This window comes from Panicum virgatum, chromosome 7N (assembly GCF_016808335.1).
Source record: "Panicum virgatum strain AP13 chromosome 7N, P.virgatum_v5, whole genome shotgun sequence".
Taxonomy (NCBI): Eukaryota; Viridiplantae; Streptophyta; class Magnoliopsida; order Poales; family Poaceae; genus Panicum; species Panicum virgatum.
Window position 1 is genome coordinate 50,782,338 of NC_053151.1, and position 14,181 is coordinate 50,796,518.

Genomic DNA, 14,181 nt, shown 5'->3' on the forward strand with positions numbered 1-14,181 from the left:
GCTACCTACCTTATCAGACCGTTGTATTATTTGGTGCATCATGGCATATCAATGCTTCAGATCCTGATAAGAGAGCCTGTGTGTGTGTGTGTGTGTGTGTGTGTGTGTGTGTGTGTGTGTGTCATTAACCACCGCCAGTGTAATTTCCATTTCCCTCTCAGACAGAGCAGATACAGGCTCTTTTCAGACTTGCATTCTGGGACCTGGCCGGCCGCGTGGCCTGACGGATGGATCTTGTGTCACCTGCTTCCGGCTACTGCACCCTGCATCACCAAGTGGCTAGGTTAGTGATGGTGTTCGTTGTCCTGTACATACTCACTGACTGATTCTGAATGGCTGCCGTACTCACAAGATTGATCGGAATCGGGCGTAGTAAATGAATGAATTCGCACCTACCAATGAGATCATATTTGGATCCATGTATTAAACTTTCTTTAGTCCTAAAATTTACTTCATTAGGTGATCCAAACAGATGGATTGAGCTAAAGTTTAGTTTCATCCCAACTAAAGTTTAGTCCATCAGTCCTCAAAATCTACCAATTTGGACTAAACTAACTTGGGAACTGCAAAAAGACCAATCAACCTCTCACTATTCGCATGTAGGCACAACAAAGTCAACAACACTACAACCTAAGGATAAAAATGATATTTCTATATTTCTACGTATATCCCATCTAAAGTTTAGTTCATGAATCCAAATAGGCATTACTAAAGTTTAGTTACCAAAGTTTAATCCGGACTAAAATTTACTCCTAGGTGATCCAAACGAGGCAAAGTATACATTGACTAAAAAAAAATACAAGTAGAATTACTTGCATGATGATGGTGATGTATGGAGATCAGATCATATATATATACCGTATGATTTGCTAGAGTTGTAGCATGCATGCGATGCGTCTTCTAATTATATTGTGGAGCCACCAACATATGATTATGATACCAAGAGAAACAATTTTTTTTATTAGATAGAAGAAGAAGGAGTTGTTGGTCCCCTGAGCTGGCAATGATCTGGTTACGCACATCAACGATAAGCCTCAAACTACCATAGACATTCGCCCATAATCGCACTTCTTTTCTTTTTTTTCTTAAGAAAACAAAGTCAGATGCCACCATTTGTTTTTCTAGAAACAGGGTAGATTGCTTATACACTATGAGAAAACTCAAGATCCCTACTATCTTCTCCGTGCTATCTCTGCTTTTGTTTGAGGGAGGTAAGCTATCGTTTCTCATTATGTGAACCATAGTTATAAGCCTTGGCAATCATACAGTGCTCCAATAAAACCCTAGAGTGTAGTCTAGCGTTAAAAATTGATGCTGCTTCTTTGGTCCAATAACGACACTTATCCCTATCCGCCTTGAGGAGCATGATATATACTTGTGCTGTACATATCAATATTGTGCTGATTTTAGAATTTAGAGTCTACAAAAGGCCATATTTCTGTGTTAAGGGTAAGCAACATTCAGCTGCAGAGCAATGGCATGATGAGCAAGAGGTAGAGGAAAGGGATAGCTAGGAATGTTTCTATTATTTTTTTCTCCAAGAAGGTGATAAAAAAAATAACAAGGACTAATGATATGATCGTAGAACAATACCTATTTTATGATATTGAAAGGATTACAACGATAAAGATAAGCTAAAAGATAGTAAAGGTGAATCGTGAGGATTTTTTTTATAGCAAACATGAGATTAGTTTTTACCTAGTTCTCATTTATTTTGAAGAGTACAATATGCTTGTTTAGCATCAAAAAATTACATTTGTAGCTACGCGCAACTAATTACTGAATAAGTATTCAGTAATAATAGCTGCGCTCAATTACTAAACAGTAAACACCATTTTACTAAACGTATTCCGTAATTCGGTACTTCGTTTTAGTAATTTCTGATTGGTTCGGTTTGTAATTTGACTGTTGGGTGTAGAATAAACACTACACCAAAAGTGTAGAATAGCATTACCATTGTTATTTGGCTGTTCAGTGTAGAATAAACACTAATATAAAGGTGTAGAATAGTATTACCATAATAAATACAATAATAATAATGGTAATTACAGTGATTATGGAACGTGACATAGAAAAAGGTTGCCGTACATGAAAATGGCTGTTATCTCTTTTTTTTTGCATAAAACTCCTACGGCCTTGTTTGAAGGACTGAAGCAAGGATCGAATTGCAAAAATGTTACTGTAGGAGTATTTACCAACGAAAGATTGAATATATGGCAGGGCCTCTGCTTTTCATTTCACTGAGTTTGGATTTGGATTCCGACTTTCTGAGCTCCGCCGATTCCTTATTCCGCCTTCTCCCCCTCCCCCTCCCCCGCCGCCGCCTCCTCCTCGCCCACCCCCACTCCGCCCCGCCCCCGGTGATCGTCGATGGCGGCGCCGGCGCTATGGCAGCCGCAGGAGCAGGGGCTCCGCGAGATCGGCACCCTCCTCGAGGCGCACATCTCCCCCAACTCCGACCAAGCCCGCATCTGGCAGCAGCTCCAGCACTACAGCCAGTTCCCCGACTTCAACAACTACCTCGTCTTCCTCCTCGCCCGCGGAGAGGTGCGCCCTTCCTCCCCCCCGTCCCCCTGTCACCTTCTCCCCAGTTGCTCGCTAGCTTCTTCTGATCGCTGTGCTGTAAGCGAAGCCTAGGTTTTCCTCCGATGCTACTGAGAGTTCGAGCTTGTTGCTTGACTCTATAAATTTCAGCGTCACGACTGGAGTTTAGCTCTTGGATGGCATGTGCCTAGTTCTAATCCAGAATTGATATTGATATCGATGTTTCAGTACCGGATGTTAGGTCGCTATTTGTGCACGCACAAGGGTGGGGAAAAGAGAGAGAAAGAGAGGGCAATTTGAGCTGTCCTGTAGTGCTGTCAGAGAATCAAGTAGGGCTTAAACGATGCAAATATGGGCTGATATTTGCCTGGCAGGTAATGAAAAGTAGAACTGAGAGCTTGTTTCCACGTCAATCTGGTAACTAACAAGCCCAATATGCCTTTTATCTTTTATATCTTTACTAGTTGCTATGATAACAACTTCTCAAATTCACACACACAAAAATCGTATGAATGGTGTAGTAGAATAAAGGCGTTATGAATGCACATAAAAAACTTTCTCAGATGGCTATTTATTCTGAATTTCTGATGTTTTTTTAGTTTCGAGGGGTTCTTGAGTTCTACTGTTTGCTAGTTTTGACTGGTGATGCTCCCATTACGTTTGATATAACTGCATATAGGTGGGTGACAGCTTGCTCCCACTATCTAAAACATTTTCCTTGGCACTCTGGTTAGGGATAAGATCATAGGAAAATAGTTTTATGCCTTGAAGGTTTGGACAAAGTGGACATGTTATGCAATTGGCCACAGTAGAAACCATATGGTAGTCGCGATATGATCTAGCTCTGAAACAGTGATGGGAAAACACATAAAAGGTGATTGCTAGTTTGCTACTTACTTTCCTTTTCTGCCTATGAATTGTGTTGTGCAATTGCTCGGCAAATGTAAGAAATAGTGATAAACATTGAATTGTGTCACTAGATCATGTTGTCCATTTGATCATGGATTCAATATGGGAGGAATGCTGTGTGCTTCCCTTGTGTTTCTCCCCGCTTATTCATCTTCAGAAACCTTTTTTTTCTGTGTTTGTTGGAACATGTAGACGTAGCCATGCAAGGAGTTCATAAATTGTCGAACTTAGTTATGGAGTAAAATTTTCTCATGATATGACTTTGATGGTAGGTCAAGCTTGTGTTTTCTTTGGCATAGTTGACATCTGGTTAAACTGTTTGTACCAGGGGAAATCCATTGAAGTTAGACAGGCTGCTGGTCTGCTTCTGAAAAATAATCTGCGAGCGACTTTCAGTTCCATGCCACTTCCATCCCAGCAGTATATTAAATCTGAGTTGTTACCATGTATCGGGGCAACCAATAGGGCAATTAGATCCACAGTTGGAACAGTGATCAGTGTACTTTTCCAAATTGTTCGAGTTTCTGGGTGGATTGAGTTGTTTCAGGCCCTGCACAAGTGTTTGGACAGTAACGACTTGGATCATATGGAAGGTGCTATGGATGCTATATACAAGGTAATTTGTACTCCTGTCATACTAGAGGTTCGATGCAGTAAAAAAGCATGCTGTAGTGGATCTTACAGTTTGTATGCTCAGAATCTTGCTTTCTGATGACAGATCTGTGAGGATGTACCCGAAGAGCTTGACATTGATGTTCCTGGTTTGCCTGAACGGCCGATCAATGTATTCATGCCAAGGATACTGCAGGTCAATACCCAACATCCAGAAATAACCAATTACTTGCACAATTTTTCACTTCTGCTCTGTAAATGTCTTTGTACACCAGTTGGCAATGATTCAGCTAAGCATGCATCTGGGGACTGTGGTGGCTAACAAATGCTTGAACAGTCTGGTTTAAAATGTTTATGTGGTTTCATGCTGACACATACAGTTTGTTTGTTTGTTTTTTTTTTCTTCAGTTTTTTCAATCACCACATGCAAGTCTTAGAAAACTAGCTTTGGGCTGCATCAACCAGTACATTGTGGTGATGCCATCGGTAGGTGTCCTGCCCCATCTTCAGCTTATCTTTCTCAGTTCTCTTGACTGATTGTTTGGAACTTTGGATCCACACAGGCACTCTACATGTCCATGGATCAGTATCTTCAGGGATTATTCAACCTTGCAAAGGACCCTTCAGCAGATGTCCGGAAACTGGTATTCACCGCAGACAATTACTTATCATTATGCCAGCTTACTTGTAAGAGAATTGCACATTATGGCACGCTACTTGTTTGGTAGAGAGTTAGATTGAGATGCATACAAAATGTTATTATTGCATAATTGAAGTAGGATTTTTTGTTAGAGAGTTAGATTGAAATGCATACAAAATGTTATTATTGCATAATTGAATTAGGATTTTTTTTCTAGGCTCTTAGCTGATTCGTCTGCAAGATTTATGATTGTCCAGTTGCACATCTCATCATGAACCCTCCCTGTTTCCTTTGGTAGGTTTGTTCAGCCTGGGTTCAGCTCATTGAAGTGCGGCCATCAATTCTGGAGGTACATCAAGCCTGCTGCATATTAGATCTGTCTCCTTCTTTCACCTATTAAATCTTAGCCTATGAAGTGTTATACTGGATGTGACATTGGATATGAAACTGCAGCCACATCTAAAAAATGTTACCGAATTGATCCTACAAGCCAATAAAGATTCAGATGATGATGTTGCTCTTGAGGCTTGTGAATTCTGGTACGTTTTCTGTAACTGAGTATACTTATGGCTGCAAAAAGAATGCACCTAGGATTCGGCATTGACTATCTGAATCTGAGTTGTATTACTGTGATGGTCATGCCACTTATCACAATTTAATCAATTGTTATTTCTAACTCTTGAAGTTCACTAATTTTTCTGCTCATTTTATTAGCGACATGATCAAATTCAAAACTAAGTCTGAGTAACTAATATTTGTGGTTAAGAATTAGAAGCCTTTTGATATTTCCTAAATTCTCTACTAATGTTCTAACTGTTAAACCTTTCAGGTCTGCATGCTGTGATGTCAGCATGCCTCCAGAAGGTTTACAGGAATTCTTGCCACGATTAATCCCGGTATATGTGTTTCTCATAGTTCAGAACTTCAGATTAGTGCAGCTGTACCTTGGAGCTGGATATAATTTCTTACACTTCACATGTTTTCCCCTAGACATTATTGTCGAACATGGTTTATGCTGATGATGATGAGTCACTTGCTGATGCTGAGGTGTGGTAATTTTTTAACATCTTTCATGTTTGATCAGAGTGGGTCATCAGTGACAATTGATTATTCTGATAAATGCCATATATATATATATATATATATCCTTTTCAGGAAGATGAATCCTTTCCAGACAGGGACCAGGTTTGTTTAAGATCTTTTTGAGCAATTTTTCATAACTGATAATGGCCTAAACCTACTTCTTGCATTTGAATGTGCTTGCTTTCCCTTCGAGGTGGCCTCCTCGAGGGATTCCTAGTTTTTTAAAGACAAGGCAGAAGCCGAAGGGATATGGATGGCTCCATTTGTGGCCATTCATCATAGTGGTTAGACCTGTTCCATCAGAAATGAGTGATCCAATTCGAGCTTTAGCTCATTTCACGAGTGGCAATGAGATTAATCTTTTGGGTGGGAGGTGGAGTGGTGCATTGGCAATGCACTGACCATCCCTTCTCCTCCTGTATTTTACCTAATAGGAAAGCTCAATCTTGCAGTTGTGTACTGCTGAGTTTGTCAGTAGTTTCAAAGTTCTTCATCCTGCATATAGCATACTGGGGATTTGTCAGTAGTTGGAAAATTTTGGAAGTCAATTATTTATCTATAGCATTATAAAGAATAATGCTAGCCTCTTGTAATATGCCAGTGCTGCAAATATGGGTTGACTGAGTTGAGCCTTTAATCTTTCGACGTTTATGTGCTTTAGTTTCTTGCTGTAATGAGATGTAGAAAATGTGTAACAGGATTTGAAGCCCCGCTTCCATGCCTCTCGGTTGCATGGATCGGAAACTGGAGAAGACGATGTGAGTTTAGAATTTTCTCTCTTGTTAAGCCAGTTGACTTTGATGGCTGTTGCCATCCTTGACCACCTCATTGATTTAAATTTTGGAAAAAAAAATACTGGTGATTTGAACAGGATGATGATGATGCTGTAAATGTCTGGAACTTAAGGAAGTGTAGTGCTGCTGGATTGGATGTCCTCTCTAACGTGTTTGGCGACAGCATCCTTCCAACTTTAATGCCGTTGATTGAGGTAACTTGGACTCCATGTAGTTTAGTAATGGTGATTTTGTTAAAACAACTACTCAAATGGCCTGGACACCTTTTGCATGGCTTGTGGAAAAGCATGGGGTTTATGATTTCATTTTTAACCCTACTGTTCAGACTTTGTCTTTACTTGAATAGCAATGTGAAAGCCCTCCATAGTCACTGAAAATTTAGTTAACTAGCATGGCAGGAAAGCCCCAAAAGCCACTCCTGAAAGTTGTCTGCTGGTAGAAATGCAAATTTGTGGCTAAATCCACTGTAATTTGCAGCAAAATTTGGCTCGAACAGATGATGATTCTTGGAAAGAAAGGGAAACCGCTGTTTTATCTCTTGGTGCTATAGCAGAAGGGTGCATTTCTGGTTTATATCCCCACCTTCCTCAGGTAATTTAATGAGTAGTAATGCATAATTGTGGCTATGTTCATATGTGCTGCAAGATTAGCCAAATCCTTTTTTTTCTTTTATGGTACAAATGAGTAAATATCTCATTGTAGTAGCTAACTGTATGCTAAATCCTCTTGTATAATCATGCCGTTTTTTATATTTTGTTTCATAAGGCTATTATATGTAGACTAAATGCTTGAATATGCTATGAGCTCTTGAGAACATAGCTGTAGAATTACTACTATATGTGGCAATTCTAAAATTCTTGCAGGAGCATGCTATAGTTGCAATCTTAGTGTTCACAGGATAAATCTGAACTCAAAATATCCATTAGTATATTTGTGTCTCGCTTGCTATATATGTTGTACATTGTATAAGATGTCTTGATTGAAATGCAGATTGTTGCCTTTCTCATCCCACTTCTTGACGATAAATTTCCTCTTATACGGAGTATTACATGTTGGACCCTCTCTCGGTACAGCAAATTCATTATTCAGGTAATAGGGCACTCCCCCCCTGATGTTATTCTTATTCCTGCCATCCTAGGGTTTCACCAGAAGCTCATTCTGTTCAAATCATGTTTTAGGAATGTAGAGTTGCATTTATGCATCATCTTTCAGAAAGGGTCATTTTTTGCATTTTAATTTATGCAATTTTGGTTTTATCGAGCTGCTCTTTTCTCCAACGCAGAGCCTTGATCATCCAAATGGACGCGAACAATTCGATAAGATTCTCATGGGATTGCTCAGAAGGATATTGGATACTAACAAAAGAGTCCAAGAGGCTGCTTGTTCAGCATTTGCAACTCTTGAAGAGGTTATTTGCATGTATTAGAATGCTTTTCTATCTTCAGGAAGTTGCATAAAAATTAATATTGTGCTTGCAAGTAACTTTGCAGCAACTCATGTGTACATATTGGTTTTCTGTTTTCAGGAAGCTGCAGAAGAATTAGTGCCACACTTGGAAGTGATTTTGCAGCACCTCATGTGTGCCTATGGAAAATACCAGGTTATTCAAAATTTAAATAATATTATTTTGTGAATGTAGAAGGGCGGGCCTGGTGCAGCGGTAGAGCCTACCGTCTGTAACCGGAAGGTCCCGGGTTCGAGCCCCAGCCTCTGCACATTTGTGTGGGTAAGGCTTGGGGCTTAAAAACAACCCTTCCCCAGACCCTGCACAGTGCGGGAAGCCTACGGCACTGGGTACGCCCTTATTTTTTGAATGCAGTGGATGTTACTGTTCAATCACTGCTATGTCAGCTCCCATATTCTCATTTCTAGCTTTATGTGTTGCTTCTGAATAGAGACGAAATCTCCGGATACTCTATGATGCACTTGGTACGCTTGCTGATGCAGTTGGTGCAGAACTAAATCAGGTATTCTTCTCTGGTTTCTTATATCATCAAGAATTAATTCGGTTCTTTCACATTTCTTGCCACAATGTTCCCTTGTATGCTGGTTCCTTGTGAAGATTTTTTTTTTGAAAGATTTCCTTGTGAAGATACTAATTCATCTAAGATGCTATGCAGGCAAAATATCTAGATATATTTATGCCGCCTTTAATCACGAAGTGGCAGCAACTCCAAAATTCTGATAAAGATCTATTTCCGCTCCTTGAATGCTTTACATCTATTGCGCAGGTACTGTTATTTTAATCTGTGCAAATCATCTATGTAATGGTGTTATAATTTTCTCTCTGACTATCTTGGTTATCAATTTAGCAGTGTAAACAAATGATCCTGATGAAAATTTGATAGTCTTTCTAGCGTTCTTGAAGATTTAATTCGAATGTAACAATTTGGAATAGGAGCTGCTTTTAGTTGCCTATCTTGGTGCCAACTAGAAGAATGTGAATAATTAGAGCACTACCTGGTGCCTGCAGTGTTCAATTTTTTTCCTGAGCTGTTCCTAAGATGCTCATATACAATATTGAGACTTCAGTCCTATATTTAATCTTTTCAGGCATTAGGACCAGGGTTTGCTCAATTTGCAGAACCAGTGTTTCAAAGGTGCATCAATCTTATCCAATCCCAACAGTTGGCAAAGGTCTGTCCAATCTTTTCTTCTGGGAGATCCTATTTAACATATTTGAGTCATGCTCTGTGATTTGTTCATCTCAACCCTAGTGTTCAACTTTGCGAAGTTCATTGTCCCATTTATTTGTTTGTTGCAAGACCAAAGCAATGATGTTTTCTTGTTTCTTTTCATTTCATCCATAGTTTTACTGTACAACCACACTCATCAAACGATCTACTTGCTTGTGAATATCAAATTTCTATGTAAACTATACCATGCAGTGGCCGGCAACCCAAGGTTGTGGCCGGCCCAGATTTTGGTGCGAGGGTGAGGCCTGGGTTTGGGGGTTCTCCCGGCTGGTATGGCTGGTGTCTAAGTGTCTTCTCTGCCTATAGAGACCTGTTGGGGCGGTCTTCCCCCCACCGACCGATTTTTTTATATCATTTTAAAGAAATTGTCTAATCATGCAAAACAGTGTTCTACCTGTTTCACAGAATTGTGAAACATACTATAATGTGTCATGGTTTGTGGAAGGAATTAAATGTTCACTTAGTAGTTACGTGTCCTATATGCTGTTTTGATATATATTGGTAACTCTATAAGCACAGAAATTATTTTCCCCATTGTAACGTGTTGTCTGAGTACCCTGGATCTACGTCACCTGAAAGGAAAATCAATATAAATCAATATGATAAGCTACAAGATCCGATTGCATATATGACCTCATCAAAATTTCTGTTTCTTTATGGATCTTCTTTCTATGTGCAGATTGATCCTACAGCAGCTGGCATGTTGTATGATAGAGAATTCATTGTCTGCTCATTGGACCTACTGTCAGGACTCGTAGAAGGTCTTGGTGCTGGTATTGAAAGTCTCGTAAGTTCTTCTCTTTGGATATGATCTCTTATTTTCTTCCAACTACATTTTAGACGCATACACACCACTTTCTTGGCCACATGCTTGCGTTCTAGCACATGGCTATACTATATTAGAGGCCTAGCCATGGATCGAACGGGCCACATGTGCATGTACTATTCTGACCTGGGAGACTTGGGTCTGGAGGAATGGTGAGCGCTTAAACCTAAGTGGCCTGGATTCTAAAAAACTGAGTTTACGCTCAATGGGAGGAAGGCGCACTCGGCACCGAAGCTCGCTAGGGCCAGCGTATTGTCCGCACAGAGTACTGCTAAGGTGAATAGTGTCGCATGTTCCTGCTGACACCTGGCCCAGGGTGGCTATGTTACTTTAGAGATTAGATCAGTTTCGATTGAGTTGTTTTCTATTTTCTTAATTTAAGAGATAAATTTCTTCATGGTTCTTAAGGCGTCGCCTAGGCGACGCCTAGTCGTCCAGGCGCTCAAAAATCCAAGGCGTCCGTCGACGCCATGCCAAAAGAGAAGCAAACTGAGAGGGAGGGTGAGGGAGGAGGGAGAGGAAGAGGAGGGGAAGGATTTCGACGATCTGCGGGGGAAGGGGAACAAGAGGGAGGGGGTGGTGGCCTACCTGAGCATGGTGAGGAAGGTGGGAGAGGGAGCGCCGACGAGCTTCGGCAGCGCGAGGGCCTGGCGACGGCGCGTGGGTCCGGTAGTGGTGTCGCGCGGGGCCCGCGGCGGCGTCTGGCGGAGCAGCAAGGGCGGACCGGCGGCGGCATCGGGCGGAGGAGCGACGGCGGGCCGGCGGCACGAAGGGAGAGGGAGAGCTGAGAGGGCAGAGTGCTGGGCAGAGGGCAACGGCGGCGCGGATGAGGAGCTCATTGAGTGGGAGAGGGTTCTGGAGGGTGGAGATGCTATTGTTGGGCTGGGCCTAACTGTTGGGCTGGGCAGCAGCCTGTACCTTGCCCTCTTCTTTGCCTTTTTTACTCTTTTTATTTCCTATTTCTTTTCATTTCCTCCCTGTGGCATATGGGTAAGGCGTCGCCTTGCTCGCCTAGGCGTCGCCTCGCCTTGCAGACGGGGTCGCTCGCCGTGCCTCGCCTTAACGCTTTAAGAACCATGAATTTCTTAAAGGTTAAGGCACCCTGTCTATGTAAGATGGGCCATGGGCTTGTATGTGTTCTCATTAAGCAAGAAATGGATCAAAGTTTCTAGAATGTCTTTGGCCTTTTGGTGCAGCGGACTGTCACGGTCGTGCTACTTGGATCATGGACAGATAAAGTGTGCACATGACACTTATCACATTTTTGAAGGATAATTGTTCTGATTATTGCTTGTCCTCTGTGTTCCGATTAGATACTTAAAAGTTAGTACAAAATCAGCAGCAGTTTGATATATATGTCATCTTTATTTTGTTGTAGGTTGCACAGAGCAATTTGAGAGATCTACTTTTGCAATGCTGCATGGATGAGGCAGCAGATGTTCGACAAAGTGCTCTTGCCCTTCTTGGAGATCTTTCTAGGGTTGACTGCAAATCACCATAGCTCATATATCGAGATAATTTTTCACCTTATTAAATATTGAACCCTCTCTGTTGTACTAGGTTTGCCCAATACATTTGCATCCACGCCTTCAAGAATTCCTTACTGTTGCAGCAAAGCAACTGGTAAGCATATCCTGCTGTCTATTTGTTGCTATCATTATCTTGATGCCTCACACACAACGTTGCTGCAGAGCCCTCAATCTGTGAAGGATGCTGTATCAGTCGCTAACAATGCTTGCTGGGCTATTGGAGAATTAGCAATCAAGGTTTGTGCACTTTTATACCTTTTTGCTTAACCCAGCTGCACCAAATTCTTTTTCAAAGCACAAAATACCTTTTTTTTTGTTTTACTGCTGCTAAGTTCAAACCGTTTGGCATGGGTTTCCTCTTGGTACATGCCACTTATAAGTGTGCACTGGCCCACCACAGAGGTCATCTCCTTTGTGCTCATTTCATTGGTATTTGTGAAATTTCGTACACATGTGACGGATTTTTTGTTTCCAGATTGGCAAAGAAATAGAACCTGTGGTGATCAGTGTTGTTTCTTGCTTGGTTCCCATTCTAAAGTCCCCAGAGGTAACTGATTTTTAAGGGCCCTTATGTCATATTTTCGTGTTAGATTTCAGCTAAATGGCTATATTTTCCCACAAATTGGCAGGGTTTGAACAAGTCACTTATTGAAAATAGTGCCATCACTCTTGGGAGGCTTAGCTGGGTCTGTCCAGACATCATGGCCCCTCATATGGACCATTTCATGCAAGCGTGGTGCAGTGCCTTGTGCATGTAAGAACCCGTTTTCTGGAGTTTCTGTAGTACAACCAAAGAGTCAAGAAGGAAGGATGCGGTGATGTGGTTTCCAAGTGTCTATCTATGCTTTTTGCTGCATGATGTATGAAACTTGTTTCTTTCGGTCTAATCCAGGATCAGAGATGATTTTGAGAAAGAGGACGCGTTTCATGGCCTGTGTGCAATGGTTCATCCGCGCCTCCTGATTAATGTTGCATTCTTCCTACCTGCGTGATTTTCTTCTGAAAGACTCTTTGGGTTTTCCATGCCAGGTGGCAGCAAATCCTTCAGGAGCTGTGGGTTCACTAGCTTACATCTGCCAGGCCTGTGCAAGTTGGACTGTGAGTTGAGATTCTCATTAGATCCTTTTTTTTTACCTGTAGCCCTGTTGGATTCAACGTGCGCTGATTTGATGTGTGTGCAGGAGATCAAAAGTGAAGGTCTTCACAGCGAGGTGTGCCAGATTATGAATGGCTACAAGCAGGTAAAGCTGGCCTCTTTGCCGTCCTCTGCAGTCACACGTATGCGACGCTGAGATAAATAAACTGATGGTGGGAATTGGTTTTGTTGTAGTTGCTTGGGAACAGTGGGTGGGAGCAGTGCATGGCCACCCTAGAACCATCAGTTGTGCAGAGATTAGCTCGGTACGGAGTATAAGGGATGGCGAGAATTGAGGTCTTGTGATTTATTCACCGCATTCCAGAATTATCCCAGCATTATTGTGGAGACAGGAGCGGGAAGAGCCATGAGCCTGGATTTGGGCAAGCCTGTCTGTCTGGGGTCATCGAGTGTGTGAGGATGCATTTTACATGTATTCGCTTCTTGTGCGCGGTTGGCTGGTTGGGGACTCCCGTTGTATACTGGTTATTACTCCACTAATTGGTGCACAGCACAGCATTACCACAGACGAGCGAGCTAGATGGACGGGAATACTAGTGGTAAAAGAATATTTACCTACCACGACAGGATGTTGAGATTTGTATTGGTTGGTTGGTAGAGTCAGTGGACTTGGTTTTGTTTTGTCATTCCACTGGCAAAAGCGTGTAATTGCCTTATTCTTCCTTTTTGGTCGGTGTAGAATTGTGTTTTTGGTCTTTTGACAGGAAGGATTGTATAATGATCCATTCATTTGCCCCATAATAAATGATTCATCAGGTCTCTTTCTCTCCTGCAACTATTTATATTTCTTTTTTACCATGATACGCTGGCCTTATTTTGCCTTATTTTCGTATCATCGAGAAGTGTGCTGCTAGGGGAGAAAGCATGCGACCGAGAAGAGGAGAGAGTGTGAGAGGGGTTGCTAAGGAATCAAATCGTGCTAAGAAAACATGCATTATGTTGCGTGGTCTAGTTAGCATGTACTTTCTCTGTTGGACATAGTTAACGCGCGACCCTTTCCACGGCATGGCTTCCACTACAGATCCAATCCCTCCACCTCATGGGGTTTTTTTAACATTCAACTTGTTTTTTTAAAAAATTATCTCATTTGTTAGATCTTCGTTTGGAATACTAATTGCACCGTTGAGCTCTACGTGATGAGGCGAACAAAACTAGATCTTATTAGCATATATTTTGAAAACATTTGGCACTAGTAGCAACATATATATAAATTTGAGTGATACTATTGAAGGAGTTGCATAATATACGTATATAAGTTGTGACACATAAGTTAGGTCACAAAAAATATTTAGAAGTTGTCGTAAAAACAAAACTATCATAAAAAGCATAACCTATTATATGCGTAAGTAGTCCTAAAAATAGAATCTGTCATATACATGAGTTGTCACATAC

The 14,181-nt window shown here is 41.4% G+C and overlaps 1 protein-coding gene across 1 annotated transcript; it reads left to right on the top strand.

Moving 5' to 3' along the window:
* Positions 1-2,232: 2,232 nt before the first annotated feature.
* On the top strand, positions 2,233-13,564 carry LOC120681445 (transportin-1-like). Its single transcript, XM_039962940.1, has 29 exons — positions 2,233-2,547; positions 3,782-4,069; positions 4,172-4,261; positions 4,474-4,551; positions 4,629-4,709; positions 5,004-5,054; positions 5,159-5,244; positions 5,535-5,601; positions 5,696-5,752; positions 5,861-5,890; positions 6,487-6,546; positions 6,660-6,776; positions 7,060-7,173; positions 7,573-7,671; positions 7,865-7,990; positions 8,108-8,182; positions 8,478-8,549; positions 8,703-8,813; positions 9,136-9,219; positions 9,958-10,065; positions 11,483-11,584; positions 11,665-11,727; positions 11,796-11,870; positions 12,109-12,180; positions 12,263-12,387; positions 12,526-12,577; positions 12,663-12,731; positions 12,815-12,874; positions 12,964-13,564. Exons 1-29 carry the CDS (start codon positions 2,371-2,373, stop codon positions 13,045-13,047), a joined length of 2,673 nt encoding a protein of 890 aa, XP_039818874.1. The 5' UTR covers positions 2,233-2,370; the 3' UTR covers positions 13,048-13,564.
* Positions 13,565-14,181: the final 617 nt, after the last annotated feature.

What these genes read in the sequence shown, in the direction of transcription:
- LOC120681445 (XM_039962940.1), top strand. Translation starts at nt 2,371, where the DNA reads ATGGCGGCGCCGGCGCTATGGCAGCCGCAGGAGCAGGGGCTCCGCGAG. An exon ending in TCATGCCAAGGATACTGCAG is followed by an intron (nt 4,262 to 4,473) that starts GTCAATACCCAA and finishes TTTTTTCTTCAG; the next exon opens with TTTTTTCAATCACCACATGC. An exon ending in CCTTTCCAGACAGGGACCAG is followed by an intron (nt 5,891 to 6,486) that starts GTTTGTTTAAGA and finishes AATGTGTAACAG; the next exon opens with GATTTGAAGCCCCGCTTCCA.